This window comes from Triturus cristatus, chromosome 7 (assembly GCF_964204655.1).
Source record: "Triturus cristatus chromosome 7, aTriCri1.1, whole genome shotgun sequence".
NCBI lineage: Eukaryota > Metazoa > Chordata > Amphibia > Caudata > Salamandridae > Triturus > Triturus cristatus.
Genome location: NC_140590.1, coordinates 419,218,787 through 419,245,087, shown reverse-complemented (window position 1 = coordinate 419,245,087; position 26,301 = coordinate 419,218,787). Strand labels below are relative to the sequence as shown.

General features: G+C 43.3%; 1 protein-coding gene across 3 annotated transcripts in view; it reads right to left on the bottom strand.

Moving 5' to 3' along the window:
- The window catches only part of LOC146809841 (uncharacterized), a 219,376-nt gene that overhangs the window by 172,762 nt on the left and 20,313 nt on the right, over positions 1–26,301 (bottom strand). For 2 of the 3 annotated variants that reach the window (XM_085616714.1, XM_085616712.1), the window contains exon 4: positions 25,545–25,757. In XM_085616714.1, the coding sequence (XP_085472840.1) occupies positions 25,545–25,757 (213 nt within the window). The remainder of the gene's footprint in view (positions 1–25,544; positions 25,758–26,301) is intronic. The other variant, XM_085616713.1, reaches the window with a different exon arrangement.

The following is a 26,301-nucleotide window of genomic DNA, read 5'->3' as shown; positions in this document are numbered from 1 at the left end:
AAGGTTTCCTTGTGATCTCACTCGCTCATTGGAACAAAATGTTTAATTTCTCCTTATTTATATTAAGCAGGGGCAGGCGCCTGCTAATAATTAATAATTGTTTTGCAACTCTTTAAAAGCACTTTCTATTTCTGTACACTCTGCTTGCCTGAACCCTGCCTGTCCGAGCGTCACCTTCCGAGGCCACGCCTCTGATAGCTGATTTGATAAGGGTTCCCCCAGACATAATGATTCAGCCGTTCACACTTGAACTTATTCCACACATCTTTGCAATAGCATTCGCTCGCACAAGATGCCTGTGTTTCTGTCGGCCACAAAGAATTTAAGAGCAACAAAAGAAGGCAGGACAACGTTTCTGATGTTTTTGTTACACATTGGTCCTACCTTCCTCCATTGTGCTGTATGGAGGTCATCTAATTATTTGGCAAACTGTCATTTTCTTCTCTACCAACCAAACCCGCCCTGCTGCTTTGGAGGAAATGATAGCGCTTGCATGTATGGTGCCTGTTAAAGTCTGGCTTTGAGCAGCTGTCACATGTTCAATATACTTAGGGGTGCATTCAGCCAGCTCTTTTCAACCAGTCACCTGTTATTGTGTCATTCACATTTCGGTATGCCACTACAGATTAAAGTATGGCCAATGGGTCAGCCCACTTCAACTATTGGCTAACTTCACAGCGATTAACTGCATTTTGCCCTTCTACAAAGTAAAAAATAAAGACAAAGCAGAAGGAAAACTATTATAACTTTTCAACATGCTGCACAGCACTCATTCTGCCATAAAATATACCTTAAAAACATTAGCAAAGCCAATCCTCTGGCTACACACTTAGAGGGTCCCAAAAGCTAGACCTATTGGCTATGCCAATGCTTGTTTTATTATAGTTGGGGATGGGATCCCAGGGCCTGAAGGACAACCCTATGCTGCACACAGAAAAGGCTGTACGCAGGGTGGGGTTGCAAGCCTGATGGGGGTTGGGCCACACAGCCAAACACTACGATCAATCCCCGCTGTGCACGGCCAAAGGCAGCTCACAGCGTGGGGTTGGCTGCCTGTGGGAGTAGGAAGAAGGGCTTGGCTGCAGCACAGGACATGCAGCTAACCCCACGGCACCCACGAGCAGCAATGTCATAAGTTATGTCAATAAACATGTCACAAGTGATGTATAATGTGAGGTCATAAGCAGTGCATGGCGGGGGCACAAGAAATAGTTAGCGCTACTAAATATAACTGATGAATTTCTGTGTGTTTTTAGTTTAAAACGTTAATGTTGTCACAGAATTATTCACCTAAGTATACAGTTACTTCGACCTTTGTTTTTTTCAGTACATTTCTAAGGTTTTTTTTTTAAACAAAAGCAGATATTTTTATCACATATAACTATAACGTTGCTTTAACCTTTTTTTTTCAGTCTCTATATATATATTTATTTATACACACAGAGGAGTGAGTGGTTGGTGTACATAGAAAGAGGAATAGCCAACAGAAACAATAAGTTGGGTTACTACAGCTGCCTTTGTTAAGCTATGGGATGTTAAAGGATATTCTATTCTAATAAAAGGTGGGGTCGCCAAATTCCCCCTCTCCTATCATGTTCTGTAAGGCACTTTTTCAGCTATTGAAGAACATCTCCTAATGGCAATTAATACAGCACTAAGATCTGGTCTACTTCTGAGCAAGTTAAGAAATGAGTCATGTAGGACTTGGCCTTTTTGGCTAAAGTTCCCTAAAACGTTTTGCTTTCCCCCTAGACCATTTTCCTGACATAGAGTTGCCAATTTAGATGCTTGGGGTACCTTGCCACTGCTGATCAGTGTCAAAGTACAAGTTTTCCCTGTGTAAAGTGTAATGGTAACTGGTTGGCCATGATTGGTATGTTTGCCTTACTAGTAAAGTTCCTAATGATGTGCACTGTGTGTTCTACGGTTAGTAATGCAAAGGTGCGCAGAGAAGGGAACTCAGGCCTGCAGTGTAGGGCCTGCACGCAGTTTGCTAAGTTAGCATGTTGTCCTGACAAGAGCAAACACTTGTCAGGCCATACTTTCCCTTTTGCGTACACTTTGGGCACCCCTTGGCAGGGTACAGTGTAAGTAAAAGGCAGAACATATACTGAGGTGTGTGTAATGTCCTGACAGTAAAAAACACTCCATTTCGTTTTTCACTGGTGAAAGGCCATCCTGCCCATAGGACAGAATGGGGGAGGCTGGGTATTGTGTTTGTTAGCCTAGTTTCTCATATGTTTAAAATGGAGAGGTGAAGTTTTGTATGTATGAACTCACAGTGTCATAACATCTTTCTAGGAAGGTGTTTTTGTCACTATGTGTTCAGAAACCACTCTTTTAGAAAGTGGCTGAGATTTGTGCTTTAGGTATTTCTGTGTTTCTTTGCTGAATGTGGATTGACTCTCTGGATCTGAGAAGGGAGGGGTAGGAGATGGCACCAGGCTGACCTGCATCTGGATTGTATGCGAGGAGAAAACCTGGGAGGTGAAGAGGCCTGGGTTGCGGCTATTAAACAATGGACCCATCGCCTGCTGAGTGATTAAGAATCCAGACCCCCAGTATCAAAGGGAGGAAGGTGACACTGGGAGGGAGACACACAGAACTTATTTAGGCAGGGACCCCTGAGCACCACAAACTTCAAAGACATATAAGGGGTATAACTATGATAGCTGAAACCGCTGAACGTTGGAATAGAAATGGATTGAGACTGAAAAGGCTTGGACCCATTTCGTGGTCAAGAGGAACCTCTGCTAAGGAAGGAACAATGGAAGAGACTGCTGGGAAGGACTGACCCTTGGTTCGTGATCTGGGGCTGATCTGCAGTTTGCTGTTTTAACCAAGGAAGAGGTTGTTGGGACTGTGCTTCGTGCGCTGGGTCCCCCTGCTTGAAGAAGACTGTGCTTTGTGCTGTGTCTTATTTCCCCAAGGGCCCGAGGTGAGCTGGCTCCCTTTTTGGAAACACAGGAACAAAAATGTTTCTGTAGACGTTTCAAGCGATGCGGTGGGTGAGTGTGGCAGCTTGACCCTCGGAAGGTGTGCCCTGTGATCTTGGACACACGAAGGAGAAGTGAGACTCGAACGCGCAGGGTGCGTGTCGTGGTCCATAGTAGGCGTTGGTGAAGAGCGCCTGGTCAACTTGTGCATCGAAGCTGAAGTGAGTCTCGGACGCACTGGGTGTGTGTCGTGGTGCACCGCAGGCGTTGGTGACGAGCGCCTGATCAGTGTGTGCATCGGAGGTAAAGTGAGACTCGGACGCGCAGGGTGCATGTTGTGGTGCACCGCCGGCGCTGGTGAAGAGCGCCTGGTCAGCGGGTGCATCAGAAGTGAAGGGAGTCTTGGATGCGCAGGGTGTGTGTCGTGGTGTACAGGAGGTGTTGGCGAGAAGCGCCTGGTCAACGCATACATCGGAAGTGGAGTGAGTCTCGGACGCTCGGGTGCCTGTCAGGGTGCACCAGAGGCGCTGCTGCAGAGCGCCTGGTCATCGAGTGCACCAGAGGAGAAGTAAGGCTCGGACACAGTGAGCGTGTCAAGGTACAGCCGAAGGCGTTGGTGAAGAGCACCTGGATATCGGGGCACTGGGATTGGAGTAAGTCTCAGTGAAGCAGTGTGCGTGCTTTGGTGCAACCTGGGACTGTGGAGGTGATCGGCTGATCATCGTGTGCACCAGAAGAAAGGGAGTCTCTGCAGTGTGGTGTGCGTGTCTTCGTGCCAAATGAGACCGCAGGAAGGAGTGCCTGGTGAACGTGCAGTCGGAGTGGAAGTGAAGCCCCATCAGTGCTGTGTGTGTGGCTTCGTGCCAGAGGAGACCGTAGGGTGCTGTGGTGAAAGTGCACCTGGAGTAACGTAGTCTCAGAGGCGTGGGGTACATGTGCCCTGCGGCCGCCTGAGACCTTCCTAACAGTCGCGGCCCGGACCGGCAGCCCGGAGGAACTAAGCTGCCAGGCCGAGCCGCTGAGACACATTGAGAAAGTTCTGCACGGAAGGTCCAGTTCGTTGGAGGAGGAGAGGAGAATTGGGTCGCGCCCCCAGGTACCATGGATCACTGCCTCGGCAGGGTGCGGGCTCGGAGGGACACTCTCTCGGCCTCTCAGTCCTTATGGCGACGTGAGCCTTTGCTTCGGCTCAGATTGGGGGCCCGTACTGGCCCAAGGAGTGGCAGTACTGGGGCCCAAGTGAGAAGCTGTACGTTACGTCATCGTTGATGCGTGTGGCGGGCAACTGTTATCAAAGAGGCTGACTGTCGTAATACAGATTGCCAATAGTGCTGCTAACGAACTGCCGGACTGTCTTAGGACGCCTGACATTATTTCTGCATAACGAAGTACACGATTGTTGCGCTACGCATTGCATTATTTCACCCTTGCAAAGTACAGGATTGTAGAGGCCCGCATTGCATTAATACTTCATTACAAAGTACATGATTGTAGCTACACATTGCATTATTCCTTAATTGCAAAGTACATGATTGTAGCGGGGCACATTGCCTTATTTCTTCATTGCAAAGTACGTGATTGGGGTGTGACACATTGCATTATTCCTTCATTGCGCAGTACATGTTTGTAGCGGTACGCATTGCATTATTTCTCCCATTGCAATGTACCGGGGTGTATTGTTACGCACTGTATTATCTCTCCTTTGCCCAGCACAGGATTGCATCGCTACGCAGCGCACTATTGTGTGTCCATTGCAAAGTGTGTGATTCTAGCATTGCGACCAGCATAGCATTTTGAAAGCGGTGGATGGGATTTGAACCTACCAGCCAGCGGGATTTTTTTTTTACCCTTTATTGTATGTTGGCTTTTATATCATGTGGTCTGATCGTATATCTTTTTATATAAAGTTTATACTTGTTTTTATCAAACTTGTGTGGAGTTCATTTGTGGTGTCACCAGTGGGTTGCTGTGGGCGTGGTTGCACACACTGTACACTCGTGCCTTGGAGATAGGCCTGGCTGCTCGTGCCAAGCTACAAAGGGGGTAAGCAGGGCTATCTCAAACGGAGTCCTTACTTGGCCTAATGTTGAGTGAGGAGTCCCGGGTCGCGCATTTGTGACAGCAGTGAGTAACTGGGACTCCGGCTTCCAACAGGTCATAAAACCCCTCTTAAAAACACCAGGGCTGGATACAGAGGTACCTAAAAATATTTAGGCCCATAACCCTGCAGTCTTTAATGGCTAAAGTGGTGGAAAAGCATCTGGCAACAATGCCCATAAATATTCTGAAAGAGAAAACAATCCCAGATAAACATCAAGCAGGTTTCCGTACTATACATGACAGAGAAGTTCTGCTGGTGGCAATTTTGAACCAGCTGCAAGCCTGGCAAGACAATAGGCTAAGTGGAGGGATTCTACTTTTAGTTCTCTTTGCAGCCTTTGACACAGCTAACCATGAGCTTTTGATAGATCGTCTTAAAATAATAGGACTCAACGTCCAGGCGTTAGTATGGTTTTCTTCCTTTTTGAAGAATAGGGCTAATTCTGTGACTATGTCAACTTTCAGTTCACCTAAAGACTTCAGCTTTATCCTCTTTTCTGTTCAAACCTTATGTGCAGTCCTTGAGCAGCCTGATCAAGTTGTTCTAATACATTCTCTTACACCAATGGCAACCAGTTGCACCTTAAATTGATCAAGCATCTAATTTTTAGGCTGAAAAGCTTGCTCTTGGGCATTTAAAACTGGATGTCCGACAACATTCTAAAGATCAAGGACGGTAAATCCCAGGTGTTAATCATTAGTGGCATAGATGAACGAGGGACACACCATTTTTGGGTTCACCAACTAGGTGAAGCTCCTACACCTGGCTTTATAGTAAATAACCATAAACTGCATGAATACTTTACATTTTGCCTCTAAATTAAGCCTGTCTGCTCTGTGCCATAGCTACCCGGAGTTTGAGCTCAATTTAATTTAGTGACTTTAATGGTTCACCCAGACAAGGACTGTGCTTCTAACTTGAGGTGAGTACTCACCACTTCAAATAATTCCCCAGTTTGTTTACACATTATTAATGAGATGTTATGTATAGCACAGCAGAGCCAAGTACTGGATGTGGCAAAGATCTCTCAAGTTTCCTTCTTAACAGTTGGGGTTAGTTAATAGGGCAACTTTTGAAATTGTGTCTCACGGCCAAGAAAGTTAGTGACACTAGACTAAGAGCAACGTAAATGTCGGAGCAGATGGTGAACATTAGTCAGAAGATTGGAATAAGCAAGTTAAGACTGAAGACTTATCCCTTCCAATTTCTTGTGCACGGAAGTGTACAGAAGAGGGGAGATAAAATGATGGAGTGGAATGCACGCTAGATATACCCATGGTTTGACTTCATGGGCACACGTCAAATGCTGCTAGTTCTCCTCAGCCGTTCATCTTTCCAAGTTGGATAAAATGAGTACCATTGAGTTAGGGGAACAGTAAAGATTTGCTATTTTGCGCCACAATACCATTCTGAGTAAATGTGCGCTTTACAAAAAAAAAGAGCCATATTATTTTAAAATAAGTTATATTTTACGTACAATTAAAGACAACCACGTGTCTGGATATTACATGGTGTTGAAGGGTTAACAGATTTTTGAGGCTGCCTTCAGAAGTAGCATTCCTGGCCGACCACAGATTCTGGGCGTTGAGCCAGGCAGGAAATGGGCTTCCTGTGGTTGGCAGCGAACATAGGATTTAGAAGAAAGAAAATGTATGTGTAGAAATATATTTGTGTCTATGGAAGTGAACAAAGAGAAATAGTTGCCTAGAATCACACAATTTGGTAACGGGGGAAGCCAAGATTGAATACAGTGTTTCAGGTTTCACGTTCTGCAGTTTAGTGAAGGAATATGTATGTGTTTATGTGCAGATGGGTGAGAGGAGGTAAGGAATACGTTTTTGGATATGCACAGCTGTGTGCAGCCCTCAAAATATGAAACAACCAGAGATTCGTAGGAATAAGATTACCACAGGTAGCCACCACAAGCCCCAGTACTAGGAAAATACAAAAGAATAAATAATACGTGCAGATATAAAGTAGATCTCAATATTAAGGGACGGTATGCATGGAGTAAGCAATGCTCACTATCGCAGTATTGCCAGAATAATAGGTGTGGATTTAAAGAGGCCTTTTAAAAGTAGAGGTGCAAATTTTAGAGGTGATTGCCTATATTTTGCAGTTCGACCACTACAAGTTTTTATCTCTCTTAAAAGTTTCTATCTTCTGTTTGGGTTCTTCTTCGCTTTCTTAGTTAATAAATGATTAGAGGTTTTGCAACATTATTATTATTAGAGTCTTCCCTGCGTCTCCAAGAAGTGTATTGGATTTCCTGTCTTCGGGATGTTTGCTTACATAGGCTCAATGTTATTGTTTTCATCACCTCTTGTCTGGTTAGAAATAAAATACAAATAGGAAAACTTATCATACCACAGACTCAGGCCTACCACATTTTCCCACACATTTGGATGACAGCTAGACCATGTGTCCATTACGATATAAAAGCAGCAACAACTTTAAGCACTGCCTGAACGGACTGTTTAAAGGTAATAAATTGAGAGAAAGTAAAAATAGTTTATTGCCCATGGATCACTCTGATTTCACTAACAAATATTACAATGTTCTGACAACAACTTAATGCACCATATATTTCTCCCTGATCAATTAATATATGTATAGGTCACATCAACTAGACATCACAGTGGCATTAAACGTATGTAAGAAGGCATATATTTGTATAAATTAACACCCGCTGCAGTTTCTTTCTACTAAGGTATTCAGGCAGAAGGAGAAGGGCCTGCCCTATCACCACTGAGTCCAAAGAAAAAGAGGACAGGTGATCAGCCACAACAGGAACACCGCCATCTTCACAAGCAGATGTTCTTCAGAGTTGGAGAGAATATTGGAGTAATAAATTACAGTGTAAGGTGGAATGTGCTAAAATGCATTCTAAATGCAGTGCATTCGCCAGGGACACAAAGGATAGGAGTAATAGGAAAAGTAGTAATGTTGTGTTTATATTATGTTTATGTATTGATCATAAGTAATGAGTATATGCCAATACAGAAGGATAGTGTGCATTGAATAACTGTGCTTCACATTATAATGTTTCAAGGATACAATGTGTACAGATTTAATATGTGTTTTCATATATAGGTGTAATACTTCAGGGTATTCGGAAAATAGGTTTCAAGGTGTAGGGATTTTCACAAAGGGGTGTGGAATTTAATGAAAAATATACTTGTCCTGTAACAAAATACACTTGTCCGTTTTGTGGCATGTAATGCAGCGACAAAATTATGGCAGCAATGTCAATATATAAGAGCTCTGAAGTAGCCTCTCTGATTATGTTAGGACTCCTTCCATAGTAGGCTTTGAATACTAACAATTCACTTATGTTGCCACGTTTCCGCAGATCTACATACTGGGGCTGAAGGTAATGGTAAGCAACAGTTCTGGCTCACAAAAAAAAATATATAGTGGCTGAAGGAAAAGTGAACTTGCAATAGCTCAGATTTTCGCTTGAGCAATATAGTACACCTGCATATTTGCTCATGCTTAAATACAGTTCACAAATATCTTCTAGGAGTACTATTTCTTGTCCTACTTCTGTAGTATTGTGAATTTACAACAGTTGTATATCTGCACTTAATACAAGGACATGGGTGCACTTTATTTCATGATTTGGCCTCTAATTAGGTCTGGCATTAACAATGACCTTTCATGTTTAGTAAAATGTTGTCTCTCCCTCCCTCTCTTGGCTAGCTTCACTGTGAGTGACTTCATTCTGTTCTTTCACAAGGAGCATATCCACACACAGTTGTTTTATCCAGTGGCAGGAACTACTGTGCAATGTGTAATTTTTGAGACCACAACAATTTCTGCTTTTGCCAATGTTTCTTATAAAGGTACCTACCTTATTTAAGTAGTTTAGCGAAATGTTTTTGCATTTTTTTTTGTGTGAACATTTTTATTTTGAAAGCAAATAATTATCAGTCTTGCTTTCAAGCTTCTGCAAATATTTGCATCTAATTGGAGAGCATTCTGAGAGCAGTATACATAGCCTCACATTGCTAAAAATTAAAAAAAATGTATACACATTTTTATACTCCAACCACTGTCAGTAGTGCAGTCTGAGCTTACAACATTTACTTCGAGCGCTCACCCTAATAATAAAGCCTTTGCATTAATGAACAATAAATACAAGTTTGAACAGCATTAACACATGGACACAAATATTACCTTTATTGCAGACAATGCCTTTCCCTGATCCATAGTGTGGTACTGTAAACTTACAGCCAAGGGGTTTGTGCTGTAGGGGTTCGGCCTACTTGTCCCAAGGACGAAATATGCATGAAAACTTGTTGCCCTTGACCTCAAAAGAAAATATGTCCTGAGAGTGGGGCTACGGGAATACCACATCCCTGGGCACAGTTTGACAACTATGAGTGTTTTGATTACTAAAGGTGTAACTGTGACAGAGATTTTCATCTGTGTTTGCTGTTGGGTCAAGCTATAGTACAATGTTTTAATTCCTCTTTTGGTTTTGGAGATAATGAATTTCGTTTTAAAGTCTTGTACAGGGATGCCAATATAATTTTTGGGTTCTCGTCTTCATTTGGAGTTCCCTCCTTACCTCAGCTGGACAACACATGCAGTGTGCACCATTAATAGCTCAACTATTGCAAGGCCTGTTACTACCAAAGTTTCAATTGTAGAATATGCTGCACACACCTCCCCCAAGGACTGTGTATCAATTAGTAAAGAATTTATTGATGCAGATGTACAAAAATTATAGCATTAACTGATTGTGAGTACACAATGGTTCAAATTGCTTCTACTACACATGATATCATGATATAAAGATAAAGGATGATGATATGTACTATGACTCTAAGTATATTATTGAAAGGGCTGGGTGGAAGAAAAGGAAGAAGGGAACAGGGGAGGATGTATACAAACAGAAAAGGGATATGAATAGGCCCAAATGGAAAGAAATGTTTACTAACGATAATGCTTGCCCCATGGCCCGTCTTTTTTCATGGTTCATCACGTGATAGGAAGATCAGACTGCTTTCTTAAAGCTGTATTTCCACTGCCTCAGGCCACTTCATTTCCCCACATGAAATGGACTTCATCAACATACCCCCTACTAAAACTACAAGTACGTGTTGGTTATTGTGTGCATGATCAGCAAATGGACTAAGGCATGCCAATTCAAGAACAGCAATGCACAAACTATTGCCAAATGCCTCCTGAAAGAGTTCATACCGCGCTTTTGAGTACCTCTGCTCTTGGGCTCTGAAAATGGACCGGCGTTCATCTCATATGTAATTGATGGGTTGTGCAAGGGGCAAGGAGCCTCACAGAAACTACATGTGTTCCACGGAAACTACCAAGTGGGAACGGTATCCCAAGCTCATCCTGAAGGGTTGCACGTGCTACACAGAAGAGAAAGGACGAGTGTGTAAGCGGGCCCCAAGGATACATCACCTAAAGAATGTCTGGAAACATCGACGCCCCAACCCCTCAGTCTACAAGTTGTGACAACGAGACATCTTTATCTTTTCTTCACTTTGTTTTCTTCATATCGAATGTGCCTAAGTAATAGAAGTGCTTGCAAACCTCTCAAATTACTTGAAGACAGGCACCAACGGTTACTTTTTCTGTTTACAGGTATCATCTCTGAGGCTCTACATTATTATTCAGCAGACTTTTTTGAACATAGTACAGACGCAGCAGAAGATAAGACATTCTTCCAACTAGTCACACTAACCACACGTACGAACGATTGGAAAAATGCCTCAAGACTTGCTCAAGACTTTCAGAACAATTAGAGAAAATTATCATGGGTGCGACTAGCAGCATTGACCCCCATTGCTGCTATTTTAATGACTTTTGTACCACATTGAATAAAGTGCCATTGATAAAGACGGGACAGGGGGACCGTTGACAGAGCAGGATGGTACGTTTGCACACATCGGCGTACCGACACAGAAAACAGCATGTGTTACAATGTCATACCTGTCTCTAAATACGTGGGCTGTGTCCTAATGTACAATATGCTCTTCAGTAAACACACCGAGTACGTAGCAGTTGCACCTCCTGAGAAATGCATAATTAGCAAAGGGAGAACAAGGATAAAACAGGGAATGTGAATAACTTAGCACTTATAGAAGTTTTAAAAGTAACAATAGGACTACAATAAATGCAGCCTGCTACCATTACCAAATACCTCAAAGACCTGAAAGGTATGCTGTGAGGATTTTGTTAAAAAATGAACGAGAGGAGGGAATGAGAGAGGGATCGATTTTCCCATATAACAAATGCCCTGGGACATCCCTACCACTCAGCCAGCATGAAACCCCTGTGTAGGCCCTTCTGTTCAATATGTAGGCCTCTTTGTTAAATTGACCATAGTTCTGCCATTTTCCTGTATAGCAGGCTGAAGGCAGGTCTGATCCAAATCATATCCAGCTCCTCTCTCTGTGAGGCCTCCTGCTCCAAACTAAGAGCCGCTACCCTACTCGTGTGCTAAGTTCACTATCTCAAAGTTCAACATCCTCCTGTTCTTTCGACATACAGCAGGCTGCATCCTAGGCTGGTACATACTTTTAGGGAAGTTGCCACCGCAGATGTGTCAAGCTGAGGCGAGAATGTGGCAACACAGGACGTGAAGATTTATATATGTATATACAGAATCCCTTTACAATACACATTTTTCTGCTTGCCCATCCAATTTACGACAAGCGCCTGGCCTGAGTTATGAACTTTCACCTAGCTCACGTACCATAGTTACTTGAAAAAGCTTCACCATGTATGGTAAAATATGAGAACCATACCATAAATGACGAGGTAGACGTGGCGTGAGATGACGATACCATAGGCACTTCTAACCGTCAGAGTATAAGAAGGGAGACCACAGAGACATCGTTAGACTACCCCACTCGTCTGTTAGTAGATGGCAGGCGGGTGTGGGTGCTCCCCAAAAGCTTTTGTTTTTTGTTTTTAAGATACAATTCAACTTGCCAATATATTTGCTGTGTATGCTATGTATACTATTTTGCTATGCTATTTTGTTCCTTAATTGGTATTTTCTTATTGAGCATTTCATACTTATATTACCTTTACAAAGCTGCTTTCTTTTAGGTTTTAGGTAGGTACGTGAGTATTCTCAGTATTTTAGATCAAGTGTGTTTTGCATTCTGAGAACATTTTCCTTGATTTACCTTATGTTTTTCATAATGCATTTATAAATGTGTCTTTGAGGTTTAGTCTTTCTCTCTCTCAGACAGTACAATAGTTTTAATACAGAAATGCCATCTTATCCATGTGACTATCTGGATTCTGTATTTTGTATTTTTATGCCTTTGTCTTGCAGCTTTTGAAGTTGCACCTTCTTAATTAAACTGCTAAAACTCTCAGTATCAGTTTCCATTGCTCACATGTCTGTTTCTTTCATTTTTAGAGCGAGCTTTCCCAGACACCCCGGCTCAAATTAAGGTGCCCCTTTTGTCCCTAACTCACTCCCTCGATCACTCCGTGAAGGCTCCATGAGCTCTGTGCTCAGCCCCCTGCCCTTTTGACCCTTAAAGAAATCTCCCTCCAACACCACAGAGACGGTCAATCTATGGATGGATTTTTGCTACAGCCATCCTCAGGTTGTGCTCCACATCAAGTCTTGAACGGTACTTAGGGGCATATGTATCAACATCACCATTTGCGATTCTCAAATAGCGATTTTTAAAGAATCGCTATTTGAGAATTGCAAAACGGGATGTATTTAAAAAATTGCAAACTTTTTGCGATTTCTTAAAATTCCTTAATTGCGATTAGCAAATTGCGAAATCGCAATTAAGGAATACCTGCCCATTCATTTCTATGGGCCAGGAGACCCATAGGAATGAATGGGAAGTAATTCTCAAATAGCCAATCGCAATTTGCTAATCGCAATTTGAGAATAATTTCAAAGGTGCAAGGGTGTCATGATGACACCCTGATGCACCCCTGAAATGAGCGTGGGTGTGCATATGGCGCACATACATGCCCTAAGGGCATGTATGAGCGCCACGTGGCACTTTGTAAAATTCAAAAAAGTGCATTTTGAAAGGAAATCGCAAATTACCACCAACTGGAAGTTGGTGGTAATTTGCGATTTCTTAAGGATAATTCGCACAACTTGGGTGCTTTTTACATATCATTTAAGAAATCTCAATTTGCGATTTCTTAAATGCTTACGCAAAATTAAGAAATCGTTAAATTAGCAATTCCTTCATTTTGTGATGGGATTTGGCTCATACATCCCGATTACCGACTTTTTAATCGCAAACGCTGTTATTTTGCGAATCGCAGCGTTTGCGATTAAAAAATCGTTTGATACATATGCCCCTAAGTCTTTAACATTGCAAGTGCCGAGAACCCAATCTCACATAAATAAGAAGAGCTAAAAGGCAAGAGAGTTTTGATAGCAGTTGTGCTATGTTTACAGATTCCGTGAGGATGAGGCACTCTTGCTTTACTCCCTAAAAATAAAATGTCTTTGCTCTCTTGTGTTGTTCTTTTGTCTTTTGTCTGGTAATACAGAAGGTGGACTAATGCATCTGCTGCAGGGGCCTGTGTTTGACCTCATGGTCACAGGTTCAAATCCCGGCGGGTCCACTCAGCCTTTCATCCATCTGAGGTAGACAAAATGAGTACCATTGAGTTGGGTAACAATAAACATCTGTTATTCAGCGCCAAGATACCCGTAGTGGTGAACGTGCGCTTTACAAATACACTTGTTATGTTATGTTATAAGTGGCTACCTAAGAGTGAATTGGTGATTCCCATTTGGATATAAGAGTTTTTGTAATAATGTAAAAATGTAAATCTCTTTGAACAGGAGAAGGTGCCGTGCTCCACGTTTTTGGTGTCTTTATTTGGGCACACGGAGTTTCTTTCTCCATTGCTCTGACGGGCCTTGCCGAAACCACCAGAGATGTTTCTTTACACTACAGAAGTATGGGCACGTCATGCCACATTGCAATTTTCTTTAAATTACCTTGCTCTCAATAGGTGTGCCAAGGTTTCAGATTGCTATATGTGACATTTTCATAATTTCAGTGTAATTGTGAGTGATATTTCAATGACTGTGAGTGACACTTTCTCTCGAGCAAACTCAAGCAGTGAAGATGAGCGAAACATGAATATCTGGACTTGCACCCATTTGAGCAACGTGACTGTGCCAGCAAAAGCACATTTTCATAGCATACTAAGTCAGTGTAACAGTAGATCATGATTTACACTCTCTTCCTGCACCGGGGCAATGGAGGTCTGACCTGTGTCACCTTAGCACAGTGAGTAACTGAATGTGTTGTAATGTGACACACTTTACAACTGGCACCCACGGACTGTAGGCAGTTGTCTGATAGCGTGCTGCCAAAAAGGCTTTTGCCATTTAACACAAACATACTCGGGTGGCAAGTGCACTGCACTATACACTGAGGCTGAATAAATCGAATTACACTTCGAATTACTAAAGTTAGGCCTTAACAAGAAACATTTCAATATTTCCTGCCAGGTGACTCAGTGTGACCAGCGCTGCTCAGCTCACTATAATTAACTGCATGATGTATTCTGGGAGCTGTAGTGCAGACCGGGTCCGGATTAGTTGTTCCAACGGAAGACAACACATTGCTGATTTGTAAAAGAAAAGTCCATGGCAGGCACGTGTGTGAGAGCGAGGAAGGGCGGAGATCTAGAGAGCCACAGGCCCTTCCTAAATAGATTTGATTTAAAAAAACCTGCTTAACACAAGAGCGCTAGAGTTTGCTGGTAACCTTACTAGGGTGGGCAGACATTCGCTCCAAGCTTCCCTCCCCTCTCCACATATCAATTTTACTTGATGCATCCTATTCCATCAAGAAAAAAATAACGTGTACAGAAACACAAAAATATTGCAGATTCTGCTCACAATACCTTGCAAAACCGGGGTACCGAGAAGACATTTGCAAGCCTCCCAGATAAGAAGCACGCCTCTGTTCCTGACAGGCCTTGCTGAAACCCCCAGGGAGGTTTCTTTAAATTTCAAAAGTATGAGCTTGTCGTGCCCCAGTGCAAGACAGTTAAAACTAACATCGTGTGCCTTCGATTTCCCTCTCACCAACCCCACCCCAGCCTCCTCCCCCCCACCCACTTCTGCCCTGACTTAGAAAACATCGAAAGAATGTTTGCATCGAAAGAATATTTTCACACATGCTGCAAATAAACTGGTGGTTTAAATCTTCCGACAGCAGCAGGAGAACACCAGTGCATCAGCAGAAGAATTCTTCATGGCGAGGAAGGAAAATGCAAATCTCAGACCAAGATAACCTCGACAGGACAGCAACCTAAGGAAATAAAAGGCAGCAAACGGGAGGAGTGAAGAAACGCCACACTACCCAAAAAGTTAAAGACTTCAGGAGCTTTATGCTCCTGGTTTCGCGGCACTTCCTGTCATCTGTAATGCTGTCCCCTTCATTGGTGTAACATCAGTGATGACGTTACTAAGTGCTGATTGGCTGCTGTGCAGGAGTTAGCCAATCCAAAATCGCCATTTGAAATGGGGAAGAAATGCAGGAAGTAAACGTACTTTCTAGTCGACGTGGAACATTTGAAAACAAATGTGAGGTTTCAGGTGAAGTGAGCGACCCCTCTGAGATGATGGCGCGCCCCCCCAGGGGGCCGCGCCCCACAGATTGAAGAAGTCTGCCTTAGAGGAATACATTACATGAGAGATGTATTGCTGTGCAGTGGACGCACAGAGACAGCATGCGCAGGGTGCTTGTGTGCTTGCGTGAAATACAATACATGAAGGGTGAAGAGTTGTGCACCACACACATAGTGAGTGTGTGTGCTGGCAGTGCATGTATTTTGAAAGAGCACACCCTAGTTAAAGATAGAAAAGCTTCAGTGCTGACCAGTGCATGCAGATTGAGTGTGTGTACTAAAAACATGTGTACATGTGAGGGTAAAATGCATAGAGGTATTGGTGCTGAACAGAAAGTGTGCTATGAATGTACAAAGAGTGAGGGTGCCTGCAATGGCACAATGTATGGAGGACCCTGGGATCTATTTAGGAAAGCCCAGGCCTTCCTGGTAAGGACAGGAGGAAGAGAGGATCCCCCAGACGAATTTGTGTATTACTGCATTCCTGTGAGCTGGGTGCAGACATACTGGAGGGAAGGAAGCGTCTCCCTTTACATCTCACAAGACTATGCTTTGATTCAGTGATAGAAAACAAGTAAGTGGTCTGAACACATCTCGGTAAGGGAGATGGGGCTGATAAAAAAAATCATACAGAGTAGGACCGGGGGTCTGGGATTAACCCTAAGATGCAAAAATCACTGTGGCTGACATCAAGGTGTAAACTCTGGTCACTCACTTTAATTTTGTTGTGGACAATCAGCTTCAAAGTTGTGCCTGATGTGAGAGACCTCTTTCATTAAGGAAGAGGAAAAAAGAGAAGTGCCCACTTCAAAAGAAACAGAACCCCAACATAACACTTCAAAGACCCAGACCCTAAATTACATTTGGTGTCCAGAAAGGGACTAGAAGAAGGGGAGGTTTAGTCCCAAAACAGTTGTCATCTCCCAAGCGTGTGTGAGGAGGGAACACTCAGCAAGACATCTACCTGTGACAAAGACTAGGAACAAAGGCCTGCTTTTCTTCCTAATGAGTGAGGGGAGATCACCCAGGACACCACAATCGCCTGTCCTGGAACCTAGAGCACCATTGCCTCCCTGCTTGCCAAGACCACTGTGCCCTGTGTAGGAGAGGAGAGGAGAGACCTGGAGGGGGCAGGGTCCAGCGTGGAGCCCTGCATAAGGATTCCATAGGCAAGTTGTGAAGCTGTGCACTGATTGGGCGGTTGCCTGAGTGCAGTATCAGCTATTCGACCCTCATATGCCAAGAAAGGGTGGCATTGTTCTGAGCTGTATCCGGAGCCCTGGGCAGGAAGCACCAAGCCACACCACCATGCCACGGTAACCCCGTATGCTAGAAGGAGTCACAAGTGAGCTGACTTCGGGCCAGGTGTGCTGGAACTGTGACTATCGAGATCAGCGACCACGTATGCCAGGAGAGGTTACCGTAGTGAGGGCGATCTCATAAGTGGAGTCTTCAGCTGGATCTTGAGTGCCGTGGCTACCCCGTATGACAGAAGGAGCTACCGGTAACACCTTTAGCCTACAGATTGGGCCATCGCCCAGGTCAAAGCAGAACGGCTGTGACCAGCGAGTCGAGGCTGCACGCCATGATAAGCACCTGATGAAGTCCCTGAGATTTGATGAGATGCCGCTAAGGACACTGTACCCTTCTTGGAGTCAGAAGATCACACCAGCCCCCACCCCTGGATAAGGGGACGAGCAACTTACCTTTTGTGTCCATCGAGAGGTGTGGCTCACTGGTTAGAGGCGGCAGACCCGTAAGCGGAGAATTGGCCAGGGACCAGGGTTCAATTCCCGACGCGGCAGGGTCGTGGACCAGGGTCAAAACGGACTTGATAATTCTCGCCTCGGTACCTACTCTAACCAGGAACACACTCGGCAACTCTGGGCATTAAGCTTGCCTCATCTCTACAACGGCCCCCCACAGACGCTGGGGATGCCTGGTTTCACCTTGGAGATACCCAGAAAGGGACCCTCTCACAGGGATAGCCAGGACGGGTTCCCCAGCGGTCTATAGCGCCGGGACACCTCCTCGTGAGGTAGCTGTTCGCGCTTTACAAATATCAGTATTATTTTTTATTATTATCGAGCGAAAGCAGTACCGATCAGTGATGTAGCCTGACGGCTAGGGCGGTCGATCTCAAATCTGGGGAACAGGGTTCCAGTTTCAGCAATGATGCTCAACATCCTGTGATTATGGGCAAATCACTTAATCTGATGGTGCAGATCATGGAAGATACAAGGGTTGATAAGCCAGGCATCAAAACTCCCTTAAACAAGAGTGGAATACGAGCCATACCTAAGATCATCAGAACTAGAGAAACCAAATAATGAAATCTAGCTGGAGAAAAATAGGAAAAAATTTAAAGAACAAAAGGGCTTCAAAGTGGGCAATGAATGAGACACATTCATGTCAAGACATAGCCTCTGCAACTTCATCCCACCCCGCAGACTGGCACTGATATCTGGAGGTAGTGGAGTCTAAATCCCTCATAGTCAAAATAACAAGATACACTAATCGAGGATTCTGTACAATCGACCTCCTCTCCTTCACGTCCCATCTGACATACCATGACACCACTACCAGCTGTCACATGATTATTTACTCACATTTAGAATTGTTCTTATAATGTTTAGTGATGTGATTTAAATTACGCAATTGTTTTTGTTGTCGCTATGACCTGAATACAGATACATTGCAGCACAGTATGTGACCTATGTATAAGGCACACATAGTAACCCCTTGAGACATTTTTGCAGTAACATTGCTTAAATAAATGACTGTACTCTTTGCTGTCAAATATGCTGTCGCTCACAATATCAATAAAGAAGCATTCTATAAAAAACATAGCCTCCTAATATATGGTCCAGGGAGGACATGACATCACAGTGAAAAAAAGGTGAGAGACATCTTGGACACAGAACTTTAGACAACAAACATTGAGTAGATAACCATCTTGTTTAGGAGAATGGCATCTTTCACAAGGGGAAAAGTAGAACACCTTTCTTGACATCTACCCTACTTTACACACTCCAGGACACAACCTGCCACTGTTCAAGGCTGGTGAGCTACAAAACCCAAAGAATAGCTTTCAGAGGCACACAAGAGGATGCCACACCCTCTTCTGAGCATGGGGAACAGAGACACACTGCCTCTTCTACAAACACTGTTGCCTCTGGTGAGTCTTCTCTTCGGTTATAACATGACATGCAGACAGTTTGGGTGGCTTCATTCTTAACTGGGTATATTAGAGACAATTCAGAAGACAACTGAAAAGAGGCTTTGATATTTTTACATCTTAGTAAGAAACAACTAAAGAGAGATGGAAGGGAACATTTCCGTATAGCCTGCAAACGCAGTGAGAGAGAGGGTTTAAATTACTCAGAGATATATATACACAGTTGAGGAAATAAGCATATTTCAACCGAGTGTTCAAGATCAAGGGGAAATGACAAAAGATCTGTCAGAGTGAGGCTAAGGAATTAAATGAGAAAGTCATTTTTCACAGTCACACTGGTAAATGCCTAGACCTGTTTGAACAGTAAGGGCATAATTAATAGGGCCTATTCGAAAACTGTGTTATGTAGTATGTGAAGAGTACTACAATGTTACTACTCACATACTACAAAATGATATTCACTAACATACAGATGGAGACCCCGACCATCGCCACTTCTATCTTTTCTGTGTGGAGGTTTCGGTCATGTGTGGGGATCTTCACACATGTGGGAATACATTTTAGAGGTCAATGTGGGAGAGATCATGGGGAGTGCCTAGAAAATGGGGAACTCTGACACCTAAATGGGAGGGGTTTAAGAATGGTAAGTAGGGGTTTAGGGAGGGGCAAGCAAATACAAGCACACACCCGACAAAACTGTAAGCTTATTGCAATTCACAAACTATACTTCTAAAGTTTTTAAAGTTACTACAGCCAAAAAGGTACCAAACCAGTAGTACATTTACCATGGCTCAGTCTTGGAGTAAGTCCAGCATGACACATGGTCTCTCATAGGTATAGCAACATACTCTCATAGAACACAAAATGGAGCCAGAGACTTAAGATAACACTCTCTGAAATAATGGTAAATAGATACAATAATTTCAAACATATATCACAAAAGGAGGGAGCACACTGCCTGACATATCAGCACAAATTTTTCCCAAATGCACTGTGGTAAATGCTGTGAATGATAACACTTCAGTTAAAAGGCTTTAGTATTCACCTCTGTTGGGGAAGCCAGGGCTGTGTCTTTCTAGAGACATGTTTCAGGATTGTTGTCCTTCTTCAGCAGAGAGTTTGGGGGTGCTGGCAATGCTGCTTACAGTCTTCTCATGTTTAGTACCACTCCTAAAGCACAGATGAATCCCAGAGCTCATCAGCCCAATAACTCAGCAAGGAGCCAATCACAAAAGGAGGAGGAAGAACTGTGCCTGGCATACCAGCACACAATTTTCCCAGATGCATTATGGTAAATGCAGTGCATGATAATCACTTCAGTTGTAAATCTTCAGTATTCACCATTGATGGCGTGATTAAGTAATTATATGGCTATAAAATGTAATACTGAACTTACGTTAAATGTAGAATTTAACTTTTAAACTTATTACCTTCACTAAATTTTAATATATATTAAAAAAATATATACAGTAGGTGGAATAAAAAAAGAATATTTTTATACATTGATTAAATATATATCTAACATTATATGTATATATTTATTATAGATTTAAGGTGTAACATTTTATTTGATAAGTTCTATGTTTAAAATAAATATTTAGAATGATTTTTGATTGATGGTTTCCATTAAAATGTTTTACACATGTTTTTAAAGTGTAATACTTTTAAAATATTCCCTTTAGTTTCCCCATAGATAGACTTCTGCCACAGTGGTCTCCGCCTACAGGTGAAACGTTACAAATTATAACTTCACACTCTCAAACCCTTGTGTAGAACACTTTACCGGGGTGGGAGACCTTGCAAGTCTGTACCTACGGGTAAGTCTGCACTTGGAAATGGTGAACAGTAAAAAAAAGTGTACAGATACTACTAGGTGCAACAGTAGATTTACAAAAAAAGTTGCTTTACTCATGTAAATTTACCTTTGTGACTAAGGGCCTCTGTCTTCAGCACAGTCTTAAATTTCATTACACAATCACATACCTGTGTCTACACAGGGCCATTTTTAGGTCGAGCCTGTACAGAGCTTGCGCTGTAGATGATCTGTTGTATCTGTTTTGTGGAGTCTAGCTCCTCCCATGCTTTAGCCTGCCCTTGTTATTTGTCATTTAAAAATCGTAGCCTACAATTGGCTAATGATTGGTGAATAACCCAGCTTTTTAAAAAAGTTGACTTCCCTAGAGTATTGCCGTGGAGGTGAGCAGGGACAAGCACGCAATCCCCGCCTTTCCATTTTCAACGATGTGCATGTCTTCGGCATTGTGGTTATGTAGCGTGCACTTTACAGTGCCCCTGGGGCACAAGCAGGGACCGACTACAGTGCTCATGTATTAGAACTATGCCGAGGGTCCCCCCGGGGCACACTAGGCAACCACTATGGTGTGCCTTTCTTGTTTCACCCATCTTCCTCTAACAGACAACGCTGCCGCCCGGAGAAGGGAGCCTGTTAAAGGCTCACTAGGATTTTGTGGAGGCTTCTTGAAAAGAGATTTAAGAAAGGCTTGGGACCCCCACGTCTTCTGAACTGACACTCCTGTGTGCGGCCGCCCTCCCGCTTGTGAGATGAAGGAACAGCTGCAGCAGACGTGAATGGTAAGTGGATGATCACCAGTGCACGAACCCGGTACAGCCCTCATTAAGCATAAACAAATGTATATGTTGGGGGGGATGTGTTGTGTTCATTGGACAGGCTGCAGGGAAGGAAAGAGGGCAGGGTACTACCATTTTGCAGACACTGCACCCAGGATGTCCCAGACAATCCTGGCACTCAGGACTTGCCTTGACATGGGTGATGTAGTAGACTAGTATTGTAGGTCTTGCTGCTCAGCCAGAGTGGAATGTTGGTGCGTGGTTAGAATGGAGTGTTGGAATGCCTGAGGGTGAGGATCAGCTGAGGACAGGCTGAGCAGCAAGTGGGCTGCTCCTGGTGGGGCCCCCCTTGATACTTATCTTCTGATTAATAAAACATTCTTCATATGCAACACCTCGTCTACTTCCAATTATTTCATCTTATTATAGGTGATGACTTCCCTTGTAAACTCCTGGCTTGTGAGGGGGAGATGGGCTCAAAAGACAGTTTTACCACTGTCTGAAAATGCTACTTATTGCACTGGCGAGCAGGGGGTGTCTTTATTTCCCACAGTCTGAATTCACATCTAGGCGTTGCGGCTCTTCCATTCTGCATGGCTGTAGGGGGCGCTGTATAGCATGCCTTCACTGTCCCGCCTTCTTCAGGGTATGCCTTTCCATCCAAACATATGTCCTCGACCATCCCGGATATCGTCCCCTCCCGTTGTCAGACGCTTATTATTCCAAAGTCTACTAGTCCCAATTTACACCTTTGCCTTCATGTGTACTCAGGGCTTTAAGTGGGCCCCACCGGCAGTTCTAAAAAGCAGGTGCTGAGACGGGTCCCTAGAGGGCTCTTATTTTTTGCCCTCATCCATAGGGTGAAAACAAATCTTAACTCTGCAGAAGTGCCAACCTTCACTGCCCTTGATGTAATTTCACGGAGACTCGTGATAGTTTGTTTTTCAGCCTCATCAATTCAGAACCGAAGCATTTTCAATACTGTATACAACAAAGCCATAGTTGATAACCATTGACAAAACCAATAGTCCTGGCTTGTTTTGGTGTAATGTTACTTGTTGTATTATATGTCTGGATACAATGACTGTGGGGCGGCACACTATGCTAAGCACAGATTGTTAAACTCAGGTGTTTTTAAGCCACGCTCATACTTATATTGACCATGTCCCTTGGAGAGACCGCACAGTTTTTTCATACCACTTAAAGCCCTAGATGCACTGACTAATTTGTGCCCCTCTCGCTCCTAAAGGGAGTACTGCTCCCCTCTCGCAGTGGAGGCCTCATGCCAGTGACCCGGTCACGCCCACTTCCTAATATGCCACAAGGCCTTCTCCCACTGAAGAGTGTGCCTTTTACACCCCACCCCCACATGTTCCAAGTGATTACCAAGTGTTTACACCTCCCCCAAAACAGCACCGAACCACTATTTGCAGAGTCTCAAAAACAGAGATGGTGGTCGACACCTTGTCCCCTCCAGGGTACCCAGTGGGGTTTCAGCCAACAGGCTTATAAAGAGGTCGGGGTCTCATGTCAGTGTAGGTACCAAGATACTCCAGGAGGGTAGCCGAGGATGACTGGATATCCAGAGATGCCTTCCTACCGAAGAGATGTAATCTTAGACGTCTGTCCTCAAGGGGGACTGTACGGAGACGCCTGTCTATGAAGAGAATGTAAATGTAGCGCCAACCTACAAAGGGAATGTAATCCTAGATGGCTGCCTATCAAAGCATTGTTACTGTAGACGTGTGGATGCCCTGAAAGTACCATCCCAGATGTCTTAATACAAGGGAATGTCTGAGGAATATAACCATAGATGTGTGCACACCCTGGCAATGGAATTACTAGATGATGTAACCTCCACAGTCAGGAAATGTAGGTGTGTAAATGTCCCTGTAGTATGCAGCTGTATTTATCCGGATACACTTGCAGTGTGACTGCCGATGTAAAGGTTGAAAGGAAACCTAACCACATAATTCTAAATTCTTTGGGAGTGTAGGAATTTTATTAAAAATGGTTAGACACCCAGGTAATATAACTGCAGATGCAGCTTAAGCAGCTATGGTAAATTTCTAGCGACCCATAGGGTTTTAGCACAGCTGTTTGGGAAAATGTGCACTGCTGCTGTGTTATTCAGTAAATGTGCATGTGTTTGTGTTTAGTGGTCACTATGTTATTGAAACCTCTGCCAGGCTATTCTCCTCGTCTTACTGCCTAACCCTTTTTTTTCTCAGCCTACCTGCCACCATCAACCTGTTTTATGTGCTTTTTAAGGAGCTGTTGCTGACAATTAAATGTGTTTAACAAAAGCACAAGAGGTTGGCCTGTAGGAATTTGCAATATTCTCCATGCATCCATCAAGCCCGGCTAGCCCTACTCCACCCTACAGAACAGCTCTGGATGCGCTTTTTTAAAGGGTACTACATCGCAATGCCGTACCAGTCCAGTTCTGCCCTCCAAGCCCCGCTACTGCTCCAATTACTCCTTTACTAGACCTTTGGATTTGACACAGTACAGCGCTCTACCACCTTTTGGCTATACTCACACTATACAAATTCCACATAAATGGTGTTTCCTCATATTCGAGATTTAAAGGATGAACTAGAGGCAGTGGGTTAAAAGACAGACAGTACCGCCTCAGTCTACACCGTATTATTTTCTTTCAAGGGTTTTTCCTGAAAGTTAGGAAGTCGTCTTTGTGTCCGTGTATTTGTGGCCATTGGAGTGAGCTATAGGAGTATATAGTGAGTTTGAAAAACACAATCAAGTTGTATAGGACGCAAAGGGCATGTATACCCCAGACTGGCCCACGCAAATTTAAGAGTCTTAAGACATAGCATGCAGCAAGTCCCAGATTTAAAGAGTTATGTGCCCACTCGAAGACACCAACATCTATCCTGACAGTTTCAGCACTATGGTAGAAAGTTTATAGGGTTACAAACAGTAGCTCTCGTGCAAGAACACTGCCCATTATCAAATACATTACAGCATCATATGGGCAGTCAAAAGGTTTAAATATGGTTAGGCTCACACACAGAAACTGATGCAGGAAGTTCAGGAGTTAAAAAATGGCAGCTTGGCTCTGACACATGGACACAGGCTGTTGTCAGATCTGTTGGACCAGAAGGCAGAAAGTTTTAAGTGGAGTATTACACAAGGTTACACACCTTTGCCAGGTGTCTAACACCATTATACAGGAAGTACTGCTGTTTAAAAATGTCCTTGCTCCTGCAAGCTTATACACCAATTTTAGGTCGGTTACAGAGTCATGCAGGAAGGGTTGGGACTTAACAATGGCTGTTGTCATACAAGGATATAAACCTGTCATATGTCTATGTATAAACTTCCTTGGTTTAAAGATGGCTGCTTACATACACGGTTACAAACTTTATGAGATCTGGGATAGCATCATGTAGGAAGCCCTGGGAATTAAAGATGGCTACCCAAGGACATAAAGAGTTGTCAGATACACCACATAATAGCTAATTCCATGTTGCAGGGCCTTCCAGCTGAAAATGTAAGGGTTCATTTATTGTCTCTCTGCACCAGAATTATGTACTCTTTAAACAAGTTTGAAAATCGAAGTTAAATCATCATGTCTTCGACAGAAATATTGTAAGAACAAAATCTAGCTTAAGATCAAATCTTGTTGTAGAGTAGTAAGTGCACTGAATCATGCTTAGTTAAATGCTTAGTATTCAAAATTGATGTGTATAACGTGTCGTACTGCAGAAAGCATATATGTTTTCTGCCTTTCACATGCAGTTGTGTGAACTGCACACGTGTGCAAGCTTAGTGGAATGCCTTGTGAATCGTGCATTCTGGCACTTCCTGGTGGGTTCAAATTAGCTGTGCTTTTTGGGGCTGGACTTGCTGCCAAGACCCAGCCCTGAAAGCACTAGGGGCCCTATTCTTGGTGCATTTCTATACCGATGTCCACACCCTACAGAGTGCTCCATTTGCTCTACAGCCTTAAACTTGCACCCATTACAGGTAGTCAGTTTTTAGGACTGGAACAACAAGTGTCTGTAAAATGGTGATACAAATTTTTGCCTTCGTTTCATACTATTATTTTGGGTTATGCCACACAGTTTATTTTAAGAGCACATGATTTTCTTACTCATGCCTACTACCCCTCGTGGGATATAGGCCATCAACCAGGACTCTCCAGCATCTCTATCCTGGGCTTTTCTTTCAATCTTACTCCAGGTGTGACCCATCTCCTTGCAGTCAGCCTTGAGCCTCGACACCAGGCGTTTCTTGGCCTTCCTCTTTTCCCTTGAGGGTCCCAGGTCATGGTCTTGATTCCAGTATTTTTTCACAGACCATGGTACTGTAAATGAGAATGCCTTTTATTATTGCAGGTTTCTTTCTTAAACATATAAATAAAAGGTATTGTAGTTTACAACGCCAATAGCTCAAAGTCTCGCAATTGCGAGACCTATTGCATTGCAAATTCTTGTTAAGTTTAGGTACAATCTATGGTCTTACACAAGTAGGGGAGATTTTCATTGAATATGAGCCCAGTTCTCCATTTCTGCCACAAGTATCTAATCATCTACACATATTATACCATTGTGGGAGCATTAATGTATGTAGATATGTATGTATTAATAAACCTCTACAATCTATTCTTTGTGAAGTATTTTTTCGACCAGGGTATGCGCTACTAATGCTTTCAAACATATGAAGGACATCTTTGCAGCTTTTAATCACCCTGCACATTTTTCATAATAGAAGCTTGCATTAACACCACCTAGAGTATACCTATTAAAAAATATTAAGCATGGTTACCTTTTTGGAGAACGAGAGAGAGAGAAAGAAGGAGAGGAAGAGGGATAAGGAGACAGTTGAAAGTGTGTGTGTCTATTAGTGTT